Raw genomic sequence first — 27,623 nt, 5'->3', positions numbered from 1 at the left:
GGGGTAGCATCCTCCATACTCTCTTCTATTGCTTCCAGATCTTATTATTTATTATCTTATTACACAGATAAAAAGTTTTCCTCTTTTAAGGCTCATGCTCTCTGGAATGTCTTTCAGACATTCTGGTCACTAATTCTCATTTAGTGAAAACTTTGGCACCTGGTCTACATGTCCTCTGTACTCCCAAAACATAGCAATCCACAAGAAGCTATTTAACACCTGTCCTCTCAGTTCCTGGTGAGGCATTATAATGAGGAAAATAACAGGTGGTGGTACAATGACAGACATCACACAAAATTAGCATATCATATATATTCTTCATATAAAGTCACAAGATTTCTCAGAAAATTCATAAGTAATTGAAATTGATTTCCTTAATGATCCTGTCAACATGCTCTTTATAGCTTCTTGCTTTTTAAAGCTTCCCTTTTCCCAAAGTGGGGAGTGGAGAAACATCTCACTCTTCCAAGACTGCCTTTTTCTTCTCTTCTCTCTTAAAAATGGTGTCTCTGCTTTTGATGGAAAACTCAACCTACTTATTCATCTCCCTCATATATAAGTAAACTTTTATTCGTACTTTTAACTACTGTAAATGTCTTTGAATGATTTCTGAAGGTCCCACTGAGATCTACCCAATGGAGTCTTCATTAGAGCCAATTAAATGTTCATCCTGAATGTGGATCTAACTCATCCAAATCCACTGAGTTTTAGGCTTGCCTTCACCCAGCTCCACTGATGAGTTTCAATGTGTGACAATGAGCTACTTGGTTCCCTGTCCTGAATTTGATTCTGCTCCGTCCAAAGCAAGTTACATGGCTAAACGCAGTAGTCGGGGTGGGGAGCACTGTAGACTAGTCAAAGATATAGATACCTGGAGGCATGATTCTTTAGGGGGCATTACTCTAACAATCTTCCACACCTTTGAATTTTCTATCACCTTTCTCAAATAATTACAGTAGCTATCAATCTTTCTAATTGTTGAATTTATCACCTAGTCTTAGGCTCATCTGGTATGGATCATATAGCCTAACCAATGAACACAAATGGTACTGCAATTCATTCCAAAATTAACATTACATTCCCTTCTATAATCAATATAGAAATATTATAAACTCCAATATACTTATATGCCTTAACTGGACCCCAGACCTTAACAATTAGCTGATGTTTCTGGTTTCTCCCAGAGCCTCAAAGAAATCCAAAATGTATCAGGGATATGAAGGAACAAGGGGTTAATGATACCAGTACAGACCAATTACTTTTTTCTTTTTTTGGCTGCATTGGGTCTTCGTTGCTGCGCGTGGGCTTTCCCTAGTTGCAGTGAGTGGGGGCTACTCTTAGTTGCGGTGTGTGGGCTTCTCATTGCGGTGGCTTCTCTTGTTGCGGAGCACGGGCTCTAGGCGCATGGGCTTCAGTAGTTGTGGCACGCAGACTCAGTAGTTGTGGAGCACGGGTTTAGCTGCTCTGTGGCATGTGGGATCTTCCCGGACCAGGGCTCTAACCCGTGTCCCCTGCATTGGCAGGTGGATTCTTAAACCACTGCGCTATCAGGGAAGCCCCAATAACTTTTTTTTTTAATAAAGTTATGCAAAACCTATTATGTGATTTATTTAATTCAATTCAGCATCTTTGGCCTCCAAAATCAGGCCAATTATATTCAGAAAGCAATTGATACCAATTGGTAATCATAAACAATACACGTGTACTTTCCAAGTATACAAGTGAGATAATTGTTGTACCATCAGATGGCCCTCCCATGCTTCCAAACATGATCTGTAGTTTGGGTCTCATCATCAGGTCTTTCCAACTCAACCAAGCACTAGATTTTACCAATCTGCATGAGGATTTCTACCATGGCTAGTAGTTCTATAATCAAGTGGTCTATAATCTATCCCTGCATGTGACCCAAATAGCAAATGATACAGCTCAAGCTTTAGAGACCAAAGAGATAAGCATAAATTTGCTGACTAGCATCATAAATTGTAAAAGGCCTTTTAATTTATGAAGGCAGTCAAAGGGTACAAACTTCTAGTTACAAGATAAATAAGTACTAGAGATGTAGTGTACAACATGATAAAAACAATGAACACCATGGCATGTTATACATGAAAGTTATTAAGGGAGTAAATCCTAAGAGTTCTGCTCATCATAAAAATTTTTTTTCTCTATTTCTTTAGTGTTTTGTCTATAGGAGATGATGGATATTCATTAAACTTATTGTGGTAATCATTTCATCAGGTATGTAAGCCAAATCATTATGCTGAACACCTTAAACTTGTACAGTGCTGCATGTAAATCACATCTCAGTAAAACCAGGAGAAAAAAAAGGCCCTCCTAAAAAGATGTTCAACATTACTAGCTGTTAGGGAACTGCAAATTAATACCACAATAACACTACACAGCCATCAGAATGGCTAAAATAAAGAATAGTGACACTACCAAATGCTGATGAGGATGCTGAGAAACTGGATCATTCATACATTTCTGGTGGGAATGTACAATGGCACAGCCACTACGGAAACCAGTTTGGCAGCTTCTTTAAAAACGGTACACACAAACTACCTTATAACCCAGAAATTTATCTGAGAAGCGAACACTATATTCACGCAAAAACCTGTGAATATAGTAACTTATTCATAACCACCAGAAACTGGAAACAGCCCAGATGTCCTCCAATGGGCGAATATTTAAACAAATTGTGGTACATTCACACCATGAAGTACTACTCAACAACAGAAAGGAATGAACTATGGATACATGCAGTAATCTGTATGATTCTCCAGAGAATCATGCTAACTGAAAACACGCCAATCCTAAAAGGTTACATTGAGAAAATTACAGAAATGAAGAACAGACTGGTGGTAACCAATTGTTAAGGAAGGGTAAGGGCAGGAAGGAAGTGGGTGTAGCTATAAAAGGGCAACATCAGGGATCCTTGCATAGATGGAAACGTTCTGTAGTTTGGTTGTGATACTTACCATAGTTTTGAAAGATGTTACCAGCAGGGGGAAAATGAGTACATAGGATCATGCTGTGTTATTTCTTTCAGCTGCATGTGAATCTATAATTATCTCAAAATAAAAGTTTAAAAAAAGGTCACTTGGCTATTTAAGGTGGGCCAAACTCATCCATGGGACTTATTCTCCCATTAGGCCTAGTTTGAATAGGGCTGGATACAAACTAAATGCAAAACATTTGTCTCATAGTTCTTATCTTCCTCTATTGTCTGATGTCCAGATGCTTAAATATTATTATAGAACTATCAGCCCAAGCCAACACCAAGCCAATAAAAGTGCATTAAAAAAAATAATAATAAGACCAAAGTCCTCATGGTAAACTTTGTACTTCTGGGATCTGCGTTTTGACCAAAAGGGGGTAACTGAGAAATTCTAATAAGGAAAATGATGTGATATTTAATTAAGGTAGACGTGCCTGCAGAAGAATTCTGACAGATAATCCACAGAGGCAGCACACCACAGCTAAAATCATAAGGCTTTGGGGGGAAATCCATAAACAACCAAAATTTCTTTCTCTGATAACTCTGATCAATAAATAACATGGTCTCTTTACCTACGATGTAGCAATTCTTCATAGAGATTCATAGAGGGCAATTCATCATAATGTAGAGACTTTCTGCAGATACGCACTGGAAGATATGTTCAAAAAAATTCACTGCAGCAATGTGCACAATAGTAAAAAACTGAAAACAATCAAAATATCCATTAAAAAGTTATAGATAGGGCTTCCCTGGTGGCGCAGTGGTTGAGAGTCCGCCTGCCGATGCAGGGGACGCGGGTTCGTGCCCCGGTCCTGGAAGATCCCACATGCCGCGGAGCGGCTGGGCCCGTGAGCCATGGCCGCTGAGCCTGCGTGTCCGGAGCCTGTGCTCCGCAACGGGAGAGGCCACAACAGTGAGAAGCCTGTGTACAGCAAAAAAAAAAAAAAAAAAAAATTATAGATAAATAAACTGGGGAATACTCTCACATGGAACGTATACAGCAGTGAAAAAATGAATACTAGCTAATGAAATTAAGTGTATTAATCTTAGAAACATAATATGTTTAGAAACACAAAAGATACAACTTTTTGTAACTTATATTAAGTAGTAAAACTATGAAAAGAGCAAGAAAATATTAAATACAAAGTTCAGAAGAATCATTATCTTTTCTTGGAGGAAAGGGCAGGCGGCAGTAGACAGCGAGAGAGAAGGAACCACAGAATCTGTGTATAAACTCTGCCTAAAACTTTGGCTGACTCCTAAATGACACATGCACAGGGCAGACTGCAAGCAGCCCAGCTAAAGATAAAAGAACTGAAGTGAAACTGGCACTCACAATTAAGAGAGTTTGTGGTTTGTGTCTCGTTTAGAAACATCTCAGAAAACAAAATGAAACAAACAAATAAGCATGCTTAGTCTTTTAGGTTGTTAGGTTGTATCATTGCCCTTCCAGAAAATAAATTTTTAAAAACACAGAGAACAAACGTATGGATACCAAGGGGAAAATGGGTAGGGGATGGGATGAGTTGGGAGATTGGGACTGACATACATACACTATTGATACTATGTATAAAATAGATAACTGGTGAGAGCCTACTGTATAGCACAGGGAACTCTACTCAGTGCTCTGTGGTGACCTAAATGGAAGGGAAGTACAAAAAAGAATGGATCTATGTATACGTATTGCTGATTCACTTTGCTGTACGGTAGAAACTAACACAATATTGTAAGGCAATTATACTGCAATAAAAATTTTAAAAAAACATTATGCTGTTACAAACTAACTTTTTTTTTGAGCCAGAGGAAGATATTGTTTACTAAGCACATGAGTTTACTAAGCACATAACACAGATAATAAGCAAAAGGAGTCCATCAGGTACAGATAAATCTTAACAACAAACACCAACTGGACAATGTGATACCAAGGTGAAAAAAATTTTGATACGTACCTGAATTACTTCATAAAGATGTACCTGAACACTCCCTAATAAGAGAAGATATTTTGTACTGTCATGTTGCATTAGTTCTAAGTAAATATTATTCTTCTCATCATCTTGACGTCGAGGAACCTTGATACAAAATACATATGAAAAGAAGCATTAAATTTTCAGTCTGAATTTCAGACATAATTTCTGAACAAATACATCCATAAAATACACTTTTTGAAACACCCATTTTTTGGAAACACCCATTGCCTATACACTCTCTTCTTAACTCTATTCAAAAGTTTAGCCTAAATACTCTACTGAAACTACATTATCAAAGGTAGTCCAGTAACCAATATCCAACCCAAATAATCTAGGTAATCCAAACATTTAATACCAAAAGACATCCAACATCCTTTTCTTTTTTCTTTTACTTTTTGATAAAGTGTATATCATTGTCTCAGCTTGAAACTCTCTTCCAACCTTGAGCTTTGTAACACAATACCACTATTACAAGACCTTTAAAGTTCATATACTCTTTTGCTAATTTGAAATAAATCTCATGCCTCCCCACCCTAATATTCTAGGTGCCCTTAAAAACATTTTTTAATTGAGATATTATTGACATATCACATTGTATTACTTTTAGCTGTACAACATAATGATTTGGTATTTGTATAAATTATAAAATGATTATCACTGTAAGTTTAGGTAATATCCATCATCACACAGTTACAATTATTTTCTTGTGATGAGAACTTTTAAGATCTACTCTCTTCGCAACTTTCAAATATATAATACATTATTGTTAACTACAGTCACCTTGCTGTACATTAGATCTCAAGGACTTATTTATCTATTTATCTTATAACTGGAAGTTTGCACATTTTGACCACCTTCATCCATTTCACCCACCCCCAAACCCCACCTCTGGCAACCACCAATCTATTTGTTCTCTTTAACTATGAGTTCATTTTTTTTCCTTCTTCTTTTTTTTTTTTGGCTGCACCACACGGCTTGCAGGATCTTAGTTCCCTGACCAGGGATTGAACCCGTGTCCTCAGCAGTGAAAGCACGGAGTCCTAACCCCTGGACTGCCAGGGAATTTCCTCATTTTATTTTCTTAGATTGTCCATATAAATGATCATACCATATTTTTCTTTCTCTGTCTGACTTATTTCACTTAGCATAATGCCCAAATCCAACCACATTGTTGCAAATGGCAGGGTTTTTTCTTTTTTATGGCTGAGTAAGATTTCATTATGTATATATACCACATTTTTCTAATCCATTCACTGTGGATGGACACTTAGGTTGTTTCCACGTCTTGGCTATTGTAAATGCTGCGATGAAATGAGGGTGCAGATACCTTTTTGAGACCATGATTTCATTTTCTTTGGATAAATACCCAGAGGAGGAATTGCTAAATCATCTGGTAGTTCTAGTTTTAATTTTTTGAGGAAACTCCATATTTTTTTCCACAGTGGCTGCAACAATTTACATTCCTACCAACAGTACACAAGTGTTCCCTCTTCTCCACATCCTCACCAACATTTTACCAGGTGTGGGGTGATATCTCACTGTGGTTTTGATTTGCATTTCTCTGATGATTACTGATGTTGAGTACCTTTTCATGGACCTGTTAGCCATTTGTATGTTTTCTTTGGAAGAATGTCTATTCAGATCCTCTACCCATTTTTTAATTGGATTGTTTGGGGTTTTTTTTCTACTGAGTTGTAGTACTTTACATATTTTGGACATTAACCTCTTATCAGATATATGATTTGCAAATATTTTACTGCATTCTGTAGGTTACATTTTCATTTTGTTGATCGCTTCCTCAGCCGTACAAAAGCTTTTTAGTTTAATGTAGTCCCACTTGTTTATTTTTTGCTTTTGGGGTCAAATCCAAGAAAAATCATTGCTAAGACCAATGTCAAGGAATTACCGCCTATGTTTTCTTCAAGAAATTTTATGGTTTCAGGTCTTATGTTCAACTTTTTAATCTATTTTGTTTCTTTTTATGTATGGTATAAGATAGTGGTCCAGTTTCCCCAACACCATTTACTGAAGAAACTGCCCTTTCCCCATTGTATATTCTTGGCTCCTTTATCATAAATTAATTGACCATATATATGTGGGTTTATTTTGGGGCTCTCTATTCTGTTCCTTTGAGCTACGTGTCTCTTTTTATGCCAATAGCATATTGATTACTATAGTTTTGTAATATAGTTTGAAATCAGAAGTGTGACGCCTCTAGCTTTAATCTTTCTCGAGATTGCTTTGGTTATTTGGGGTCTTCTGTGGTTACAACAAAATTTAGGATTGTTCTCCTATCTCTGTAAAAAGTGCCATTGGAATTTTGATAGAGATTGCATCGCTTCAGGTAGTATGAACATTTTAACAGCATTAATTCTTCCAATCCATAAGCATGGAATACCTAGCCATTTGTGTCTTCTTCAAATTCTTTTATCAAAGTCTTACAGTTTTCAGTGTACAGGCCTTTCACCCCCTTGATTAAATTTATCCCTAGGTATTTTATTCTTTTTGATGCAATTGTAAATGAGACTTAATTTTTCTGACAGTTTGTTATTAGTGTATAGAAATGCAACTGGTTTTGCACATTGATTTTGTATCCTGCAATTTTACTGAATTTATTAGTTCTAACAGGTTTTTTTGTGTGTGTGGAGTCTAGATTTTTCTATATATAAGATGTCATCTGCAAATAGAGACAGTTTTTCTTCTTCCTTTCTAATCTGGATGCCTTTCATTTTTCCTTCCTAACTGCTCCAGCTAAGACTTCCATTATCATGTTGAATAAAGTGGCAAGAGTGGGCAGCCTTGTTTTGTTCCTAATCTTAGAGGAAAAGCTTTCAGTTTTTCACCATTGAGTATAATATTAGCTGTGGGTTTTTCATATATGGCCTTCATTATGTTGAGGTACATTCCCTTTTTACCCACTTTTTTGAGAGTTTTGTCATGAATGGATGTTGAATTTTGACTGCATCTATTGAGATGATCATGTAATTTTTATCCTTTTTATTAATGTGGTGTATAATATAGACTGATTTGCAGATGTTGCACTACCCCTGCATCCCTGGAGAAAATCCTACTTAATCATATTAATGTAACATGTATGATTCTTTTAATGTATTGCTGAATTTGGTCTGCGAATCATTTGTTGAGGATTTTTGCATCCATGTTCATCAGGGATATTAGCCTGGAATTTTCTTGTAGTGTCCTTGTCTGGTTTTGGTATCACAGTGATGCTGGCCTTGTAACATGAGTTTGGATGTGCTCCCTTCTCTTTTATTTTTTGGAAGAGTTTGAGAAAGACTGCTATTAATTCTTCTTTAAATATTTGGTATGCCTTAGAAGCAAACACGAGTATTCCTTAGAAGTGCTACTTTCACCCTAGACCTCAAAAAAGGTCCACGAATAATTTTCCAAGGAAAATGAGCATACCAAATGCATACCAATGTTTCCTTCATTGATCACTTTCACCAATGATCTGTCCATTGGTGAAAGTGGGGTGTTAAAGTCCCCTACTATTATTGTGTTACTGTTGATTTCCCCTTTTATGGCTGTTAGCACTTGCCTTATGTATTGAGGTACTCTTATGTTGGGTGCATAAATATTTACAATGGTTATATCTTCTTCTTGGATTGATCCCTTGATCATTACGTAGAGTCCTTGTCTCTTGTTACAGTCTTTATTTTAAAGTCTATTTTGTCTGATATGAGAATTGCTACTCCAGCTTTCTTTTGATTTCCATTTGCATGGAATATCTTTTTCCATCCCCTCACTTTCAGTCTGTAAGTGTCGCTAGGTCTGAAGTGGGTCTCTTGTAGGCAGCATATATATGGGTCATGTTTTTGTATCCATTCAGCCAGTCTTTTGGTCTTTTGGTGGGAGCTTTTAATCCGTTTACACTTAAGGTAATTATCAATATGTATGCTCCTATTACCATGTTCTTAATTGTTTTGGGTTTGTTATTGTAGGTCATTTCCTTCTCCTGTGTTTCCTGCCTAGAGCAGTTCCTTTAGCATTTGTTGTAAAGCTGGTTTCGTGGTGCTGAATTCTCTTAGTTTTTGCTTGTCTGTAAAGGTTTTAATTTCTCCATCAAATCTGATGGAGGTCCTTGTTGGGTAGCGTAATCTTGGTTGTAGGTTTTTCCCTTTCATCACTTTAAAAATGTCCTGCCACACCTTTCTGGCTTACAGAGTTTCTGCTGAGAAATCAGCTGTTAACCTTATGGGGATTCCCTTGTATGTTATTTGTTGCTTTTTCCTTGCTGCTTTTAATATTTTTTCTTTGTATTTAATTTTTGATAGTTTGATTAATATGTGTCCTGGCATGTTTCTCCTTGGATTTATCCTGTATGGGACTCTCTGTGCTTCCTGGACTTGATTGACTATTTCCTTTCCCATATTAGGGAAGTTTTCAACTATAATCTCTTCAAGTATTTTCTCAGACCCTTTTTCTCTTCTTCTGAGAACCCTATAATTCGAATGTTTGTGTGTTTAATGTTGTCCCAGAAGTCTCTGAGACTGTCCTCAATTCTTTTCATTCTTTTTTCTTTATTCTGCTCTGCGATAGTTATATATATTTCCACTATTTTATCTTCCAGGTCACTTATATGTTCTTCTGCCTCAGTTATTCTGCTATTGATTCCTTCTAGAGAATTTTTAATTTCATTTATCGTGTTCATCAATGTTTGTTTGCTCTTTAGTTCTTCTAGGTCCTTGTGAAACGTTTCTTGTATTTTCTCCATTCTATTTCCAAGATTTTGGATCATCTTTACTATCAATACTCTGAATTCTTTTTCAGGTAGACTGCCTATTTCCTCTTCATTTATTTAGTCTGGTGGGTTTTTACCTTGCTCCTTCATCTGTTGTGTATTTCTCTGTCTTCTCATTTTGCTTAACTTACTGCATTTGGGATCTCCTTTTCCCAGGCTGCAGGTTTGTAGTTCCTGTTGTTTTTGGCATCTGCTCCCAGTGGGTAAGGTTGGTTCAGTGGGTTGTGTAGGCTTCCTGGTGGAGGGGACTAGTGCCTGTGTTCTGGTGGATGAGGCTGGATCTTGTCTTTCTGGTGGGCAGAACCATGTCTGGTGGTGTGCTTTGGGGTGTCTGGAACTTATGATTTTAGGCAGCCTCTCTGCCAATGGGTGGTGTTGTGTTCTTGTCTTGCTAGTTGTTTGGTATGGGGTGTCCAGCACTGTAGCTTGCTGGTTGTTGAGTGGAGCTGGGTATTAGTGTTGAGATGTAGATCTCTGGCAGAGCTTTCGCCATTTGATATTACGTGGGGCCGGGAGGTCTCTGGTGGTCCAATGTTCTGGACTCAGCTCTCCCACTTCAGAGGCTCAGGCCTGACACCTGGCCAGAGCACCAAGACCCTGTCAGCCACACAGCTCAGAAGAAAAGGGAGAAAAAAATAGAAAGAAAGAAAAAAGCAAAGTAAATAAACAAAAAGTTATTAAAATAAAAGTAAAAAAATTAAAAAGTAATAAAAAACAGAAAGAAATAAAGAGAGCAACCAAACCAATAAACAAATCCATCAATGACAACAAGTGCTAAAAACTATACTAAAAAACAAAACAAAAGGAAAGACAGAACCCTAGGACAAATGGTAAAAGCAAAGGTATACAGACAAAATCACACAAAGAAGTATTCACACACTCACAAAAAGAGAAAAAGGAAAAAATATACATCTATATTTTATAAAAAGGAAGAGAGCAACCAAATCAATAAACAAATCTACCAATTATAATAAGCTCTAAATACTAAACTAAGATAAACATAAAACCAGAAACAAATTAGATGCAGAAAGCAAACCCCGAGTCTATAGATGCTCCCAAAGTCCACCCCCTCAATTTGGGATGATTCGTTGTCTATTCAGGTGTTCCACAGATGCAGGGTACATCAAGTTGATTCCGGAGATTTAATCCGCTGCTCCTGAGGCTGCTGGGAGAAATTGCCCTTTCTCTTCTTTGTTTGCACAGCTCCTGGGGTTCAGCTTTGGATTTTGCCCCACCTCTGTGTGTAGGTCACCTGAGGGAGTCTGTTCTCTGTCCAGACGGGATCTTTGTTGCGGCATGTGGGATCTTTTGTTGTGGTACACGGGCTCTTTGTTGCAGCACATGGGCTCTAGTGCACGTGGGCTCAGTAGTTGTGGCACACAGACTTAGTTGCCCCATGGCACGTGGGATCTTAGTCACCCAACCTGGGATCAAACCCACGTCCCCTGCATTGGAAGGCAGATTCTTAACCACTGGACCACCAGGGTAGTCCCTGACCTCCACTGTTTCTGATGGGAAGTATGCTGTTATTCTTACTGTTGTTCACTTGAATGTCATGTGTTTTTTCCCTCTGGCTACCTTTAAGATTTTCTTTTTATTTTTAGCAGTTTGACTATGATGTATTTTGGTGTGATCATCTTTGTACTTATTTTGCTTGAGGTTCACTGAGTTTCTTGAATCTATAGATTGATGTCTCTCATCAACTTTGGAAAATGTTTGGCAGAGAAAATTCTAAAATATTAAATATTCTAAATACTTCCTCTTCTTTCCTTCTGGAATGTAATTACACATCTATAAACTGAGTGATATTGCCCACTGGTCTCTTCCATTTTTCAATCTTTTTTCTCTCTAAGCCCCAATTTGAATGATTTCTATTGACTTGTCTTTCAGTTAACAGATCCTTCTGTTCTGTTCAGAATGCTTTGAAACATTTCAAATGAATTTTTCATGTCAATATTATATTTTTCATATCTAGAATCTCCATTTGGTTCTTTTTAGTTTCCATTCTCTTCAAAATTCCCATTGTGATCATCCATTTTGTCCTCCTTTTCCACTTTGACACATTTATGATAGTTATAACGTTCCAGTCTGCAGATTCAAACATTTGGGTCACCTGTGGGTTTACCCCTATTGTCTGTTTTTATTTCCCCATGAATAGCAATTTTTTATTATATGATGGGCATTGTGAAGGATATGTAATAGAGACTCTGGGTTTTTTTTGTTTTTGTTTTTGTTTTTGTGGTACGCGGGCCTCTCACTGTTGTGGCCTCTCCCGTTGTGGAGCACAGGCTCAATATGCGCAGGCTCAGCAGCCACGGCTCACGAGCCTAGCCGCTCCGCGGCATGTGGGATCCTCCTGGACCAGGGCACGAACCCGTGTCCCCCGCATTGGCAGGTGGACTCTCAACCACTATGCCACCAGGGAAGCCCGAGACTCTGGGTTTTTATATCTTCCTCTAAGAACTACTGAGTTCTTTTCTGGAAGGCAATCAACTACTGGAAGATCATCTTGATTCTATAAAAAAGTTTGAGGATAGGTCTGTTTCACTTTTTGTCCTTAGTCCTAGTAGGTTTAACCCTTACCCTTAGGACATGATCCTATTCCTAAGACCTGGCCTTTCTGGGATCTCAACTGAATACTGAGCATGTTCAACAAGTTCTCTCCACTTTAGCTGCATCAGACTCCAATGACTCTGAATTTGTGACTTCTGAAATCTCTATTCAGCTCTCAGCTCTCCAGCACTTGTTCTCTGTAATTTCTCCTACAAACTCCCCTTGCACGTGCACACTTTAGGATCCAGCCAAGAACCTGAGTGGAAAACCTACACAGATTTCTAGCGCTCCTTATCTGCTGCTCCCTCCTCTCTAATACCCTGCTTTACAAATTCCAGGCACCTTAGCAGCCCAAAACTCATCTGTTTCCTCTGCTCAGCCTCTGCTTCCTCCACCCAGAAAGACTGTTACTTTCTGCTTGGGTTTCACGTCTCTGTGCCAGATTTGCTGCCAGACAGAAAGCTATTGTAAACGTGGAGCTCACCTCTTGTGCTTCCCTTCTCTTAAGGATTGCAGCCCTCCAAATTCCCATTGTCAAATACCAAAAAATATTTTACTAGTTTTAGGGTTGTTTAGAAGAGAAGAATAAATCTAATATCAGCTGCTCCAGCACGGCCAGAACAGAAATCCTCTACTATTCATTCTTTGATATGAGTTTTGGTTTAATATCACTTACCCAACAGCTTTCCAGAACAATTAAACTAGGTTAAATCCACTTGCTATTCCTTTTTATTTTTTGGTGTGTATGTTTTTATTTTTAACCTAGATCTACTTTGTAAGCTCTAGCAAATTAACGTCCTAGAGTATATACAGTATAATTTTATTTTATCCTAGTTAGGTAGTACATAGTTTAAAAGTCAAACAGTTTTACAATGGCTAAATCAAAGAAATGTTTTTTCTTCCACTTGTATTAACTGTTTTTTCCCCTATATTTTAGGATGTTTCAACATGTATATGTATAACTGATTCACTTTGTTATAAAGCAGAAACTAACACACCATTGTAAAGCAATTATACCCCAATAAAGATGTTAAATAAAAAAAAAAAAAAAGCTTGCTGGCCAGGGAGAGAACTTCCCTCCCCGGGCTAGCCAGATCCTAGAGATAGCAAAGCGCTTGGCTTGATAGTAGCACATCTTTCATAGGCTAACTAACCAATCTCAAGTCTATAGCCCTAACCACCTCCTTATCTCTCACAATTTCCCTTGCCCTAAATCATCCCAGGGCCAGGTACCAGGCAACTAGAGACTGTACTACAGCCCAAAGCCTGCTGGAATTATTCAGACTAGTCAATTCTAAACTGTTGAATCCCACCCTGCATTACCTTTCTCAAGGAAACCCCAATAAAGGCTTTGGCTTGGGCTCTCCCCTTGCTTCCGTCTTCTGCCTCCTGACCACCCTGAAACTTCCGGGGTGGTATGGTGTGGTGTGTCCCTTTTTCTCAGGAAATATAAATAGTAAATTCTTCTTTCAATGGCATTACCCTCTCTATGTCGTCATTCAGTCATACTTCCATAAATTCAATCCCAGGTATAATTTAGTACACTACCCAATCCACTACCTAATTTTCACTCTTCAGAAGCCACCTTTCAACCTTTTTAAGGGATTTCTCTGGTTTGGGGCATAAAATCATGTTACTAATTACTTTTTTTTTTTCTTTTTAGTTTTTAGATACTATCTATTTTTTTAACTGAAGTATAGTTGATGCATAATATTATATAAAGTACAGGTGTACAATATAGTGATTCACAGTTTTTAAAAGTTATACTCCATTTATAGTTATTATAAAATATTTGCTATATTCCCCATGTTGTACAATATATCCTTGTAGCTTGTTTTATACCTAATATTTTGTACCTCTTAATTCCCCACCCCTATTTTGCCCCTTCCCCTTCCCTCTCCCCACTGGTAACCACTAGTTGGTCCTCTGTATCTATGAGTCTTCTTTTTTGTTATATTCACTAGTTTGTTGTATGTTTTTAGATCTCACATATAAGTGATATCATACAGTATTTGTCTTTCCTGACTTATTTCACTTAGCATAATGCCCTCCAAGTCCATCCATGTTGCTGCAAATGGTAAAATTTCATTCTTTTTTATGGCCGAGTAGTATTCCATCATGTGTATGTACATGCATATATGTATGTATGTATGTATATATATCTTCTTTATCCATTCATCTGTTGATGGACATTTAGGTTGCTTCCATATCTTGGCTACTGTAAATAATGCTACTATGAACACTGAAGTCATGTATATATCATCTACTGACTGCTTATTGTGGAAGAAAAATATTCACTCTCAACATCCTCCTCCCACAATTTTCACGTTTCTTTTCCCCTCAGTCCTCCAGTATATTATATATCATTTTTTGTTAGAATAATACTTAGTGTTTATATTATTATGTATATGTAACTTTTTTCAGGGTTTAATAATATACTTACAATGATCGTATTTCTTGCCCTGTATCATTTTTTAATTTCCCTGGAGTTAATATGTGTCTTGCTTTTTTAATGTTTCTTTGTTTGCTTGTACAATTTTCTATGTAAATATTACTAGGTCATTCCCAAACTCTCCATTAGAGTTCCACTAAAACTCTCCTCTTATTATACTCAAACTAATAGCGCCTATTAAAATAAATATAGGAAAAATATTTTGATTATGCTAAAAATCACCCTATTAATTTATATTGTTTTCCAGTATTAACTTCAAGTTTTATTTAAATGGACATATAGCCACAAAATTATTGAAAACTTGGCGATGAAGTCTAGGAAAATTACTGGCAAAGTAAAAGAAATAATATGGATTGCCTCTAGCAAAACAATGCTTTTTTAAAAAACTATGTTTAAAGAACTGTCTTCAATACTCAACAGTTAAGCAAAATGAAGTTTGAAAAAATATATATATATACGTATATATGGTATAGAGGAAATGTTTTAGGATTTCACTAAAATTCAACTAATGTAATAAAACTATCAGGAAACAACTGGACAAATCAAGGAATCCTACAGCTAAATGAAATAGTGTCACTCATTTTAAAGACAACTCTGAGATACATTTAAGATTCTAAGAAGCTTAACTGTAAACAGAAGCAAACTCAGCATAGCAAGCTCTGGTGTGAGAGGTGGTTTAATGAAGCCAGTATGCAGCCAGACTGACTGCATTCTCAGCTCCACCAATTACTAGTTCTATGACCTTAAGAAAGTTCTTTAAACCTTACAGTATGTTTCCTCATCTGCAAAATAAAGATGATAATAAGAGTATATATATATATTTTGAAGGGTTATAAAGACTAAGTAAGCTAATCCATGTGAAAGTAATTAGAGAGAGTCTATATAAGAAGAAAGGAGAGAGGGAAAGGAGGAGATGAAAAAAAAGGGTGTGCTATGCACTGAACGTTTGTGTCCCCTCAAAATTCGTATGTTGAAGTCTAAATCTCCAATGTGATGGTATTTGTAGGTGGTGTGTTTGAGAGGTCACTAGGTCATGAGAATGGAGCCCTCATGAATCTGATTACTGTCCTTATAAGGAACTTCTCACCTTCCAGAAAGGTGAGAAATAAAAGTTTGTTGTTTAAGCCACCCAGTCTATGGTAATTTGTTATAGTAGCCCACGCTGACTAAGGCAGGTGTAAGAGGGCAAATGGGAGGGGAAGACTAAGACAGAGAAAAATGCATCCATGTGTGATAAACACTCAGAATCACCGACAGCAATATCTCAGAGAAGAACACCATGATTATGTATTCTACAGTAAACTCTGAAAACATCAATATAGCCTATAATACAGAAATAAAATACTGTAAAGTATCAAATAAAAGAACATTGCTTTTGTTTCTTTCCTGTCCCCTGGAAAAAAAAAGACACTGTTAGTGTAGAACGTTTGAAACTATAAAAATGCATTCTTTTATTTAGAAGAGAAATTTAACATTACCTGTACAGAAAAATATTTCACTTCATCAAATGTAATTACAGTGTCCTCTTCATTGTTTGGGGGTAGCAAGCTATACTTTTTTGTACATTTCACCACGTTGTTAATAGAGACGCGAATGAACAAATTACTGTAATGTTGTAAACTGACTGAAAATACATATTTAGGAAGCAAATTTTGTTGTAATTGAACAGTAACACATTGTAAAATTAATCCATTAAACAATTCAGGCCAAAACCTAAGAATCAATCAAATAAAGAAAGAAATTATAGAGCATATTAAACAATAAGGAAAGTCTTTTAAAATAGTATTTTTGCCCATCAGTGGTAGGTACAATATAAGTACGAAAAGAAGGTTGATTCTTCCTTAGATTACTTCTCATATTTTTATCCTCACATTTCCATTATAATTCTTTTGCAAATTTTCCTATATATTATTTTTAAGGTGACTAAACGTTTCCAATACATACTTGAAAATTTTTTTCTAAGCGTAATTACATAGAAATTTAAAACTTCAAAAAATATGTCACTTCAGAGTAATTTATTCTTAATTTTAGGACAACAAAATTTAAAGCAGCATTCTACTTTGTAATTCACTTCACTATATACTTCACTTATACTATTTTGGTCTGTATTTTTATCTTTCATAGCACTCCATGAATTAAAACGATTTTGTTTTATGATTTAATTATCTTCAAAACTCTCTCTTTTTAGAATTCTCTTCAATAGTTCACTTTATTTACAAAAGAAACATCAAGTCTTCATAATGAGACTGGCTTTATGCCATGACAGATCTAATAATAAGCATTCAGCTATTTAAAGGCACCGAGAAAAATAAACCCTTTAAACAGTGTTTGACAAGCAAAGTTATTAATTAGAAATAAATTAGTATTATCATCCAAGAAGATACGTATATTTTCTTTAACTTACATGATGATCGAGGTGGATTACAGATAGCTAAAAATCTTTTGTCACTCTCCACATCAAAAAGTGGAGTTTATTTTCCTCTGCTCTTTAATCTGGCCTGGTCCTGTGACTACTTTAACATGCAACTGACGTGACCAGGGCTGAGACTAGGATAGGGTGGCACTACCCAGAGTACAAAATTTAAGTGGACACCAAAAACTTCAGTAATCAATATTTTAATGTAATACTTTTAAATCAAAATTAATGCAGAAAAAATGTTTAATGATGAAAGACAAGACCCTAGGACTACATGGAAAGAAAGGTCTAACCCTTTCAGCATCTCAGCTAAGTCCAGTCTTTCAGGCATTCTCACTAAAGGCACCAGACATGTAAATGAGCCGTTTTAGGTATCCCAGCCCTTTTGAACTGCAGCCCCAGCTGGGATAATGTGAAGCAGAAGAACCACCTAGTGAATGTACAGACAGTGATTGGTAATAAAATGGTTAATGTTTTAAGCCACTGAGTCTTAGAGTGTTTTGTAAGCCAGCAATATATAACAGAAACAGTGATATATGATCACAGTACGGTTCTTAAATCAAAAGAAAGGATACTCTTAGGCGTAAAATGTTTGCACTTCTTTACATGAATGGCTAGGCAGCCAACCTATAACAATCAAAATAAAAACACAGCAAATTAAGTTTTAAAAGTTAACTTTTCTTCCATTTTACTCTCACCAAACTACATTTTTTTTAAAGTTTTACTTTGTTAGTTTTTCTCATTAGAAATATTTTTTCTTATTAGAAATATCTAGTTACAGAAAACACCAGAAAGCAGAAAAATAGGCAAGATTTGTTCAAAGTAAACTTAAAACAAACAAGAATACAAAGAAAAAAATGGTTCATTTATTAACTTCAATCCAAATATCACTCTTTGAATCACTTTTATTTTACATTAGGTGAGAACTGATACAACATAGCATCTTGCATATAACAAGAAATATGCCTTGCTTCAGATAAGCTTTTTTATCCAGTATCCTAAAACCACTGTATTCATTCAACAATCATGCACTGACTATAATATGTCAAGGGCTGTGAAATACTCACTCTCTCTTGTACGAAGTGTTTCCAAATGTTAAGAAAAATTGTATCTTGTGTTTAACCATAAAATCAAGTACAAAATTAATACAAGAATACTTGAATACTATTAGCCAAATGTAAGCCATTTGATCTTAATTCAGCCATGTTTGGTCTTAAAAACCAAGTAAAAACAAGAGCAATATTATATTAAATATCTGTGAAACAAAATAAATGGCCCAATAGTAGTTTTAAATATAGCGTAAGTAATTTTAAGGATTTGGTTTTAGAACAATGCAGAAAAAGAAGTTAGCACTCAATATTTAATTAAAAGACTACTGTATCTGAATGATGAAATTCTGAAGAAGAAAATATTGTGGTCTACTTCTTAGAGAGACATAAGTATAAAATGTTATGTTAAAAGAAAGGTTCTAATCTAGGTGAGACTTAAAATGGTATTGCCATAGGAAAGTCCACGAACCACTGTTAACTTCTTAAAATTGGGTGCACACAAGGAGGGTAAAACAGGGAAATATAGCTATAATTTTGTTTTGCATAATTCTATATATAAAAATTCTGTCATAAATCACTGACTGCCTGTCAAGTATCTCAACATGAAGCCATCAGCAACTATCCTAATTTTCCTTATATTTCAATAGCTTTTTATACTTTTACATAAGAGATCCATATAATATAAAAAAGAGAATAAATTTCTATTCAAGTATAGAAAAAGATTTAACATTCAAAACCATAATGATGGGACTTCCCTGGTGGCGCAGTGGTTAAGAATTCGCCTGCAAATGCAGGGGACACGGGTTTGATCCCTGGTCCAGGAAGATCCCACGTGCCACGGAGCAACTAAGCGCACATGCCACAACTACTGAGCCTGCATTCTAGAGCCCACAAGCCACAACTACTGAGCCCGTGTGCTGCAACTACTGAAGCTCGCATGCTCTAGGGCCTGCGTGCCACAACTACTGAGCCTGCATGCTGCAACTACTGAAGCCTGTGAGCCTAGAGCCTGTGCTCCGCAACAAGAAAAGCCACCACAATGAGAAAGCCTGCGCACTGCAATGAAGAGTAGCCCCTGCTCACTGCAACTAGAGAAAGCCCATGCACAGCAACGAAGACCCAATGCAGCCAAAAACAAACAAATCAAAACAAAAACCATAATGATGACCATTCACAGGTTGCAGATAACAAATGTTGCCACAGATTGCGAGACCCATCTGTGGCCCAAAGCAATAACCCTGTCAACACCTTGACCCCCAAAACACTCTCAAACATGCACTTAAAACAGGAAAGCTGGGCTTCCCTGGTGGCGCAGTGGTTGAGAGTCCGCCTGCCGATGCAGGGGATGCGGGTTCGTGTCCTGGTCCGGGAGGATCCCACATGCCGCGGAGCAGCTGGGCCCACCGGAGCGGCTGGACCTGTGAGCCATGGCTGCTGAGCCTGCGCGTCCGGAGCCTGTGCTCCACAATGGGAGAGGCCGCGTACCGCAAAAAAAAAAAAAAACAGGAAAGCAACCACAGCTGTTGACAAAAGTACTTTATGTGCTCAATTTTAAGACATCTTTTTCATTTTTTTCTGAAAATGGGATATGATTATTAGAAATAGGAGTAGTGGGTTGTGATGTAGTTATCATGGCCTACACATGCACCAACTTTGCCAAATCACAGAACATTCAAAGAGAAGGTGATGTAGCTGAATCACACACTGGGAGGAGCCATCAGTCACATGCCAAACATCTCTCTGTCAAAACTTCCAGCTAACTCTTAAGAGAAGCTTTTTGATGTCTAGCAATATGCAATTCAAATAAGGAAAATATGAACTATAAGGTTAGGAACTGTGGGAGAAATAAAAAGATTCTTCAAAATGTGAGTTCTAAAGACACGCAGAAGTCATATTCAAGAGTATGGATTTCAGAAACTAGTATGTCAACATAGTGACATGCATAATAGTTTATGGCCAAAAGAGATTTCAAAGAATCTTTTCTAAGTTTAGAGTCGGACAGTGAAGGCTTATACTTCAACTTTGATTATGATAGAGGGAAGAAAGTGTTATATAATTTTACGAGTAAGGTACACCACGGTCATTCTGTAAAAACAAAAGTGTATACATGAATTATTCTTATTTTCCCCCTAAAAAGGTGGTGTTAAATTCATCATAAATTTTTTAATCAAGAAAATGTATTAGTACACAATAGGAACTAGAGAAGAGACACAAGAGAAACTCTCATTTCACAGCCACTAATTCTTCTGATACTGTTTAGAAAATAAAGGTAACTGTGAGAGAATACCACAATATTTGATAGTTCTAAATATACATAGATCTTCACGGCCTATACTCTCTCTATAGCGCCCAAAAGAGAAAACAGACTTTTCTGGTTCTCAGCCTAGATATTAGGTCCCACCTGTGTGTGTGTGTACGTGTATGATTGATGAGTATGTTTGTTTTTGTTTCTATGGTTTATTATTTTTTGGATGAGAGAGAGATGTGGGATCAATTATCACTCAAAGTTCCCTAAATCTGACAAAAATATAATTATCTGAAGAGTTTAACAAAAATACTGGTTCCTAGGCCCCATTCTCAGTTTCTAAGTTAGCGGATCTTAAGTGGGGCCCAAGAATCAATGTTTTAAAAAAGTATCCCAGGTAATTCTGATGTAACTAGCGTTTAGGAATCCCTAGCAGAGACATTTTTTCTGTGAATCAGGATGTTTTCCAAAATTTCAGTGATTATTAGAATGCTTTTCTGACTCATAAAAATGAAAAATGCATGAATATGTTTATCAGAGAGGACCATTTTCTACACATGCTTTTTGACATTAAATAGTTTTCATATGAAATAAAAAATAATTTGTACATGTTTATTGAGGTTTAGTCATACATACCACATCGCCAAATGGCACCAAAGTTGGTGCCTCAGGTGTCACTTCTAGTTCTTTACTTTCAGACCCTTTAAGAGTTTTTCTCAGCATCTACAATGTAAATAAATTAAGACTTTATAAGGCAGAGAAGAATATAATTAGAAAAGATATTATACTTCAACAAAAATTTTATGAGCATCTAGTATCAGGTATTATATATTTTATAACATTCTATGACTTGAAAACGCCCCACTAAGTTTATCATTAGCAGAGAAACGAAATGTGTACAATTAAATATAAAATAATTAAGGGAATTATGAGAGAGGAGAGAAGTACATAATAGCATAAACAATGAGTTCTCCTTGTTAACTAAAAATGATGGTCTTAATCTAATGTGGACTAGGTCTTGTATCCCACAAATGGCAGTAATCCTGCTTGCAAATTATTCCAATATTCCTTCAGTTATCAGCCACTGAAGGAACTGGAATCTAATCCTTTGGAATAGTAGGTACAGTGGAAAGGAGTAATGAACAGATGGCTTTTGGTTTTTGGTTGTGTGATCTCATCCAGAGTAACCCTACTAACTAACATTTCTGGGCTAATAATTAACTTTGTTCTTAAGGGCTCTGGTCACAACACATAATGGTTAGCGTTTAAAAATTACAAGACATTTTAATATAGACTTGTATAGTAGAGTAAAGAGAAAGGGATGGGAGGGGAAAGGAGAGGAAGGGTGAGGGGAATAGTGAACAAACCGTCTATTAAAAATCTAACCTGAAAAGGAGAATTGTATTTATTCCCAACCTTTGCTGAACTTGAATCAACATGGCCTTATTTCCAAACAATAATTTCCCAGGAATCTTTGTCGTTATGTGTCTTTCAAGAATCGCTTGTTTAATTTTTATAGTATGTAATAAATGTAATAAATCCTTATTATGTTGAAAATTTTGTTTTAAAGTACAAAACAAATACTTTCAGTGTACTGAAAACATTTGTTTTATACATCTTGGATCACTTTGTTATTGCTGCACCTGACTGGCTTAATGTGTTTTTTTTTATATACATGATTAAATCATAGGTTAAGCTAACTGAATGACAATTACTGTACAAAAATTGTTGTATTTTTTGTATTGTTGCAAATACAAAACAACAGTTGTTGCAAAAATATCAACCTGTGGACAGTGTATGTGTATTTAATATGGAACCTCATATTTTCTAATGTTTTAATGATCTTATTATGGAAGTCTACTTTGAATATGCATTTTAAAAAATACAAAATAATTGGGGAAAAATCCTTTAGAATACTAATACTCAATTTATCCTTAACAACCTGGTATTTTATACTTAACAATCCCTCGTTTTCTTACCTTTTTACTTTTCCTTCCTCGTATGAGCAGAGCTCTCTCCAATGGCAGCAGCATGAACAAAACAACTCTTTGCCAAAATTCTATTAGAACCTTGAACAAAACTTCTAAAGGCTAGTCTCATAAAGCCTCTGATACCACCTAGAATTTCTCCTGAACCTGCAGAGAATTTTAATTTCAGTTAATTCCACTGTGCCTTTCCTCTCTGCTGCTTTTGACCCCCAAAGCAGAACTTCCTCGCGGCACTTCTATTTTAAAGTCTGAACATTCACTCACATTGCTCTGCACTTCCTCCCCAGTGGCCTTTCTGGCCCACTCTCCCCCATTCCACAGTTTCTTTGAAAACCTACTAGCCTACATGATTACCTTTTCCTAGGATGCTCCCACTCCTAGCACTAATGGCAAGCTCACTATCCTTACATCAATTAACATTCGCTAATGTGCTGGCAGGACTATATGCCTGGCACTTTGCTGATTCCAGCTTGAGACGTTCCTGCCCTTCAGAAGTTCGGGCTGGTGTTGAAGACAGGTAACAAAACAATGACAGTTTCACAATAAGAAAAACAAATGCTGAGGAGAGAAAGTTTTATCTTTACTCATTCTCTACACAGATCTTATACGTGGAAAAAGAATGATTTATTTGATTGGTCAGACACTGCCATTCATTGTACAAGCTACAGGTGCATGGAATTCTTAAGTCTAAAAGAGATGTTTTAAATCATCTTTTTCCCTGCCCAAGCTCAGGAGCAATGACTCCTTTTCACACTGTGTGGTTCTCTGACCCCATGAAACAAGACCACTCACAGCAGGGACCAAAGATTATTCTCTAGAGTAGCAGGAGAAAATATTAGAATTTTCCAACTTCTTTAACAAATATGAAAGTAAGCACATAGAGACGACTATAAGCAGTAGACAAATATTCTGAGTAAAAGTGTGAGTTTCACACTCAGAAGGGTTCATATCAGTGCCCTCATGCTTTCGGGGTATTGCGTTTGCTAGTTAAATGGGTTGACCAATTACATTACCTTGAATAGTATTTAGTCTACTTTGCAAATAGATGAGAACTGATCGCAAGAAATTTCATGGCAAAGCATTTTTAAAAGTTGGCAAACACAAAGATGCATCATGCAGTTTGGTTTTATAAAAAGATAAGTGTTGCAGTTTGCTAAACTTTTCTGTGATGACTGTCAGTAGTATATAAACTAGCAACTATTTTAAAATATATACTTCTCTGTCCTTTCAGAGTAAGGTGGTGACATTTTAATGAGTGTGAAAATAACTATCTTTTTGAAATAAACTCAAGTTAAGAACATCTTAAAAACTATTGGAAATATCTCCTAATGTAATTTTATATGTGTGCAAATGTGTTATGAGTACCCTAGAAGCTCACAGTATCACATTTTAAAAACTTAGAAACACTTTTCTTATTTGTTTAAAAATCTCACAAATGAAGAGTTTCAGCAGGTTAACAGACCATTTTTCCTTGTAAATATAAAAAGACTGCAATGCCTTCCAAAGAGTTTACTGGAACTAATTAATCAGAGAAGTAACAGTTTACTCAAAAACTGTGAGCTAAAAACTTTGAATAACATAATAGAAGTGAAAAATAAGTACTGTGATTTACTAGGCTCAACCAAGATACATCTCTTCCATTTGGAATTTCAAATCTTTAAAGGTACCTTTTTCAAATACAACAGCATTAAAAACCAAATACTGAAATAAATTTGTCTTAGAACCAGACCTTCAAATCACTACATCACAAAGTATTAAATCATGCTTTTCTAAATAAAGTAAAACTCAAAAATTAAAAAAAATCATGCTTTTCAAAAACAGTGATGCTTATTGAGTTTTGTACCACTAATAAACAAAATATAATTAAAATCATTTTTAGAAGTATTGCTTATTTATCATTTTAAATTTTTGTATATTATAGAATTTATTAAGTAAATTGCAGTACATTTATGTAATATATAAATAAATATATAAAACACTGGTGATAAATGTTCATATGTTTTTTATTGATAAGATTGTGCAATCAAAGAAATTTGGAGAATACTGCTAAAAAGTCACATCTAGGGCTTCCCTGGTGGTGCAGTGGTTGAGAGTCCGCCTGCCAACGCAGGGGACACGGGTTCGTGCCCCGGTCCGGGAAGATCCCACATGCCGCGGAGCAGCTAGGCCCGTGAGCCATGGCCGCTGAGCCTGCGCGTCTGGAGCCTGTGCTCAGCAACGGGAGAGGCCACAACAGTGAGAGGCCCGCGTACCGCAAAAAAACAAAACAAAAATAAAAAAGTCACATCTAGATGCCTATGCCTTGCTTTCCTAAATCTGTCTTTCTGGAGGCTTTAAGCTGCCAGTTTCCATGTGTATGCACACCTCGGCACAGTCTGCTCAGAATGAAGGAGGCTCACTTTCTCCATTTGATAGCTCCACTGCCTTCAATATGAGATGGAGGTAAGAATTCCACAATAGTTTTCAGTTTTGACTCATCACCAGAAAGCCTTGGATAAAGCTGATATACTTAGTTCCCTATTTGGCTGCCCACTTTTCTGAAAATACTAACGGTCACAACTCTGGAGCAAAAGAGGAACAAAGGTTAATATTCCAGTACCAAGCCCCATTCAGGATGCCTACAAACTATCTCTTAAACACAGGGCAAATAAGGGGAGTGAGGAGAAAGAGTGTTAGGGAAGGAGAGATGATGATACTTCAAGTGGGTCTGAAGAAGTAAAAAATTAAGAACTAGGGGGAGAGGAGCCTAGTCAAAATAAATAAGTGTAAAAGCATAAAGAAGCAAGGCACAGTTTATATTATGCCATATTTATATACTACACATAATTATATTATACTTAAGTATACATGCTTATATGTAAATAAGTATACATACTTACATATAAATATTAAATATTATATTATTTTATTTTTATATTATGTAATATTATATAACATATAAGTTTATATTATATATAAATATACTATATAAATATATATAATTCATTTCCTCAAATTAAGCTATAGTTTCATGCAATCAAAATCAAAGTCCCAACAAGTCTTCCTATGGAAACTGATGAACTTTTCCAAGACAATCTCAAAGAAGAAAAACAGGATGACATAAAATTAAAGAAATAAAGGTATTATTTCTTAATCTCTAATGGCATTAGTACAAGGATAGACAAATGCATCAAAGAAACTGACTAGAGAGTCTGGAAACAGACCCACACATTTATGGACACTTCACTTGTGACAAGGATGGAACCACAGAATAGTGGGTCAAAAACATTCTCAACTGGGTTAAACAGAAATCTCCACACAAAAGAAAGAAGGAAGGAAGAAAGGAAGGAAAGGAAGGAAGGAAGGAAGGAAAGGAAGGAAGGAAGGAAAGGAAGGAAGGAAGGAAGGAAGGAAAGGAAGGAAGGAAGGAAGGAAGGAAGGAAGGAAGGAAGGAAAGGAAGGAAGGAAGGAAAGGAAGGAAGGAAGGAAGGAAGGAAGGAAAGAAAGAAAAAAAAGAAAGAAAGAAAGAAAGAAAGAAAGAAAGAAAGAAAGAAAGAGGGAGGGAGGGAAGGAGGAAGAGAGAGAGGAAGAGAACAAAAAAGAAAAGATCAAAAGGAAAAAAGACCTGACTTGTACCTCACAGTACACACACACAAAATCAGTCACAGGTGAATTTGTAGATCTCAATGTGAAAGGAAAAGCAATTAGAAGATAATATAGGAGAATATTTCCATGACGTTGGGGTAGTAGATTTCTAAAACAGAACACAAAGAACAATAAACACAAAGAAAGTCTGATACATTAAACTACATTAAATTTAATAACTTCTACTTATCAAAAAGACACCATTAAGAAAGTGAAAACATAAGCCACTGACTGATTTTTGCAACATGTTTAGTATAATTGACAAAGGGCCTATAACTAGAATGTATACACAAATTTATACAAACTAATAAGAAAAAGGCAGACAATACAACAGAATAATGGGGAACATACTTGAACAGGCACTTCACAGAAGAGTTATAAGATCGCTAATAATCATTTGGAAGGGAACATACCCTCATTAGTCATCAGGGAAATGAAAGCTAATACCACAAAGAGATACCACAACACATCCCTCAGATGGCTAACCATAAAGAGACTGACACTATCAAGTGGAAAGATATGGAGTATCTAGAACTCTAATACACTGCCAGTGGGAATATAAGTTGTTATATTTTCTTTGAAAAACTCTTTGGTATTTTGTACTGAAGTTGAACATATACATACTAATGACCCAGAAATTCCATTCCTAGATATATTCCCAACAGAATGTAGGCATATGTATAACATGTACAAGAATGTTTCAAACTATTACTCACCACAGCCAAAAAATAGAAACAACCCAAATATCCATTAACAATAGAATGGCTCAGCTCCCAGCCTCCCACCCGCCCCGGTGGGTGAGCAGACAAGCCTCACAGGCTGGTTGGCCCATGGTCCAAGAAGGGATTTGAGGTCCTGAGGACCAGCTACCCCTCAGGGTAGTGTTTTTCCTTATGGCAAAGTTTTAAAAATAGAGGGAGAAGATATTCAATTAAGATAGAACTCAAAAGATACCTACATTCTAGATTAAGAGTCATTTGCCTTTGGCACCTCAGGCTGGTGCAACTACACGCGGCCTCTGCTGCCACAAGCTCACCCCGCATTCCGTACCCGTCCCTCCCCCCGGCCTGAGTGAACCAGAGCCCCCAAGCAGCTGCTCCTTTAACCCGCTCCTGTCTGAGCGAAGAACAGACACCCTCAGGCGACCTACACGCAGAGGCAGGGCCAAGTCCAAAGCTGAGCCCCTGGGGGCTGTGAGAACAAAGAAGAGAAAGGGAAATCTCCCCCAGCAGCCTCAGGAGCAGCGGATTAAAGCTCCACAATCAACTTGATGTACCTGCATCTGTGGAATACCTGAATAGACGAGGAATCATCCCAAATTAAGGAGGTGGACTTTGGGAACAACGATATATATATATTTTTCCCTTTTTCTCTTTTTGTGTGTATGTGTATGCTTCTGAGTGTGATTTTGTCTGTATAGTTTTGCTTTTACCATTTGTCCTAGGGTTCTATCTGTCTTTTTCTTTTTAATTACTTCTTAAAAATTTTTTCTTAATAATTTTTTTTATTTTTTATTTTAATAACTTTATTTTATATTCTTCTTCCTTTCTTTCTTTCTTTGCTCCCTTTTAT

The 27,623-nt window shown here is 36.5% G+C and overlaps 1 protein-coding gene across 2 annotated transcripts in view; it reads right to left on the bottom strand.

Moving 5' to 3' along the window:
- Window positions 1-27,623, bottom strand: part of C2CD6 (C2 calcium dependent domain containing 6) — a 134,135-nt gene that overhangs the window by 89,221 nt on the left and 17,291 nt on the right. For both annotated transcript variants that reach the window (XM_067740983.1, XM_067740984.1), the window contains exons 2-5: window positions 21,076-21,162; window positions 17,721-17,772; window positions 16,208-16,353; window positions 4,948-5,067 (exon numbers count right to left, since the gene is read on the bottom strand). In XM_067740983.1, coding sequence (XP_067597084.1) covers window positions 4,948-5,067; window positions 16,208-16,353; window positions 17,721-17,772; window positions 21,076-21,162 — 405 coding nt within the window. The remainder of the gene's footprint in view (window positions 1-4,947; window positions 5,068-16,207; window positions 16,354-17,720; window positions 17,773-21,075; window positions 21,163-27,623) is intronic.

The sequence above is a fragment of the Pseudorca crassidens genome, chromosome 6, assembly GCF_039906515.1.
Source record: "Pseudorca crassidens isolate mPseCra1 chromosome 6, mPseCra1.hap1, whole genome shotgun sequence".
Classification (NCBI taxonomy): domain Eukaryota; kingdom Metazoa; phylum Chordata; class Mammalia; order Artiodactyla; family Delphinidae; genus Pseudorca; species Pseudorca crassidens.
The sequence above is the reverse complement of the archived record's forward strand: the minus strand, read 5'-3'. Positions and strand labels throughout refer to the sequence as shown.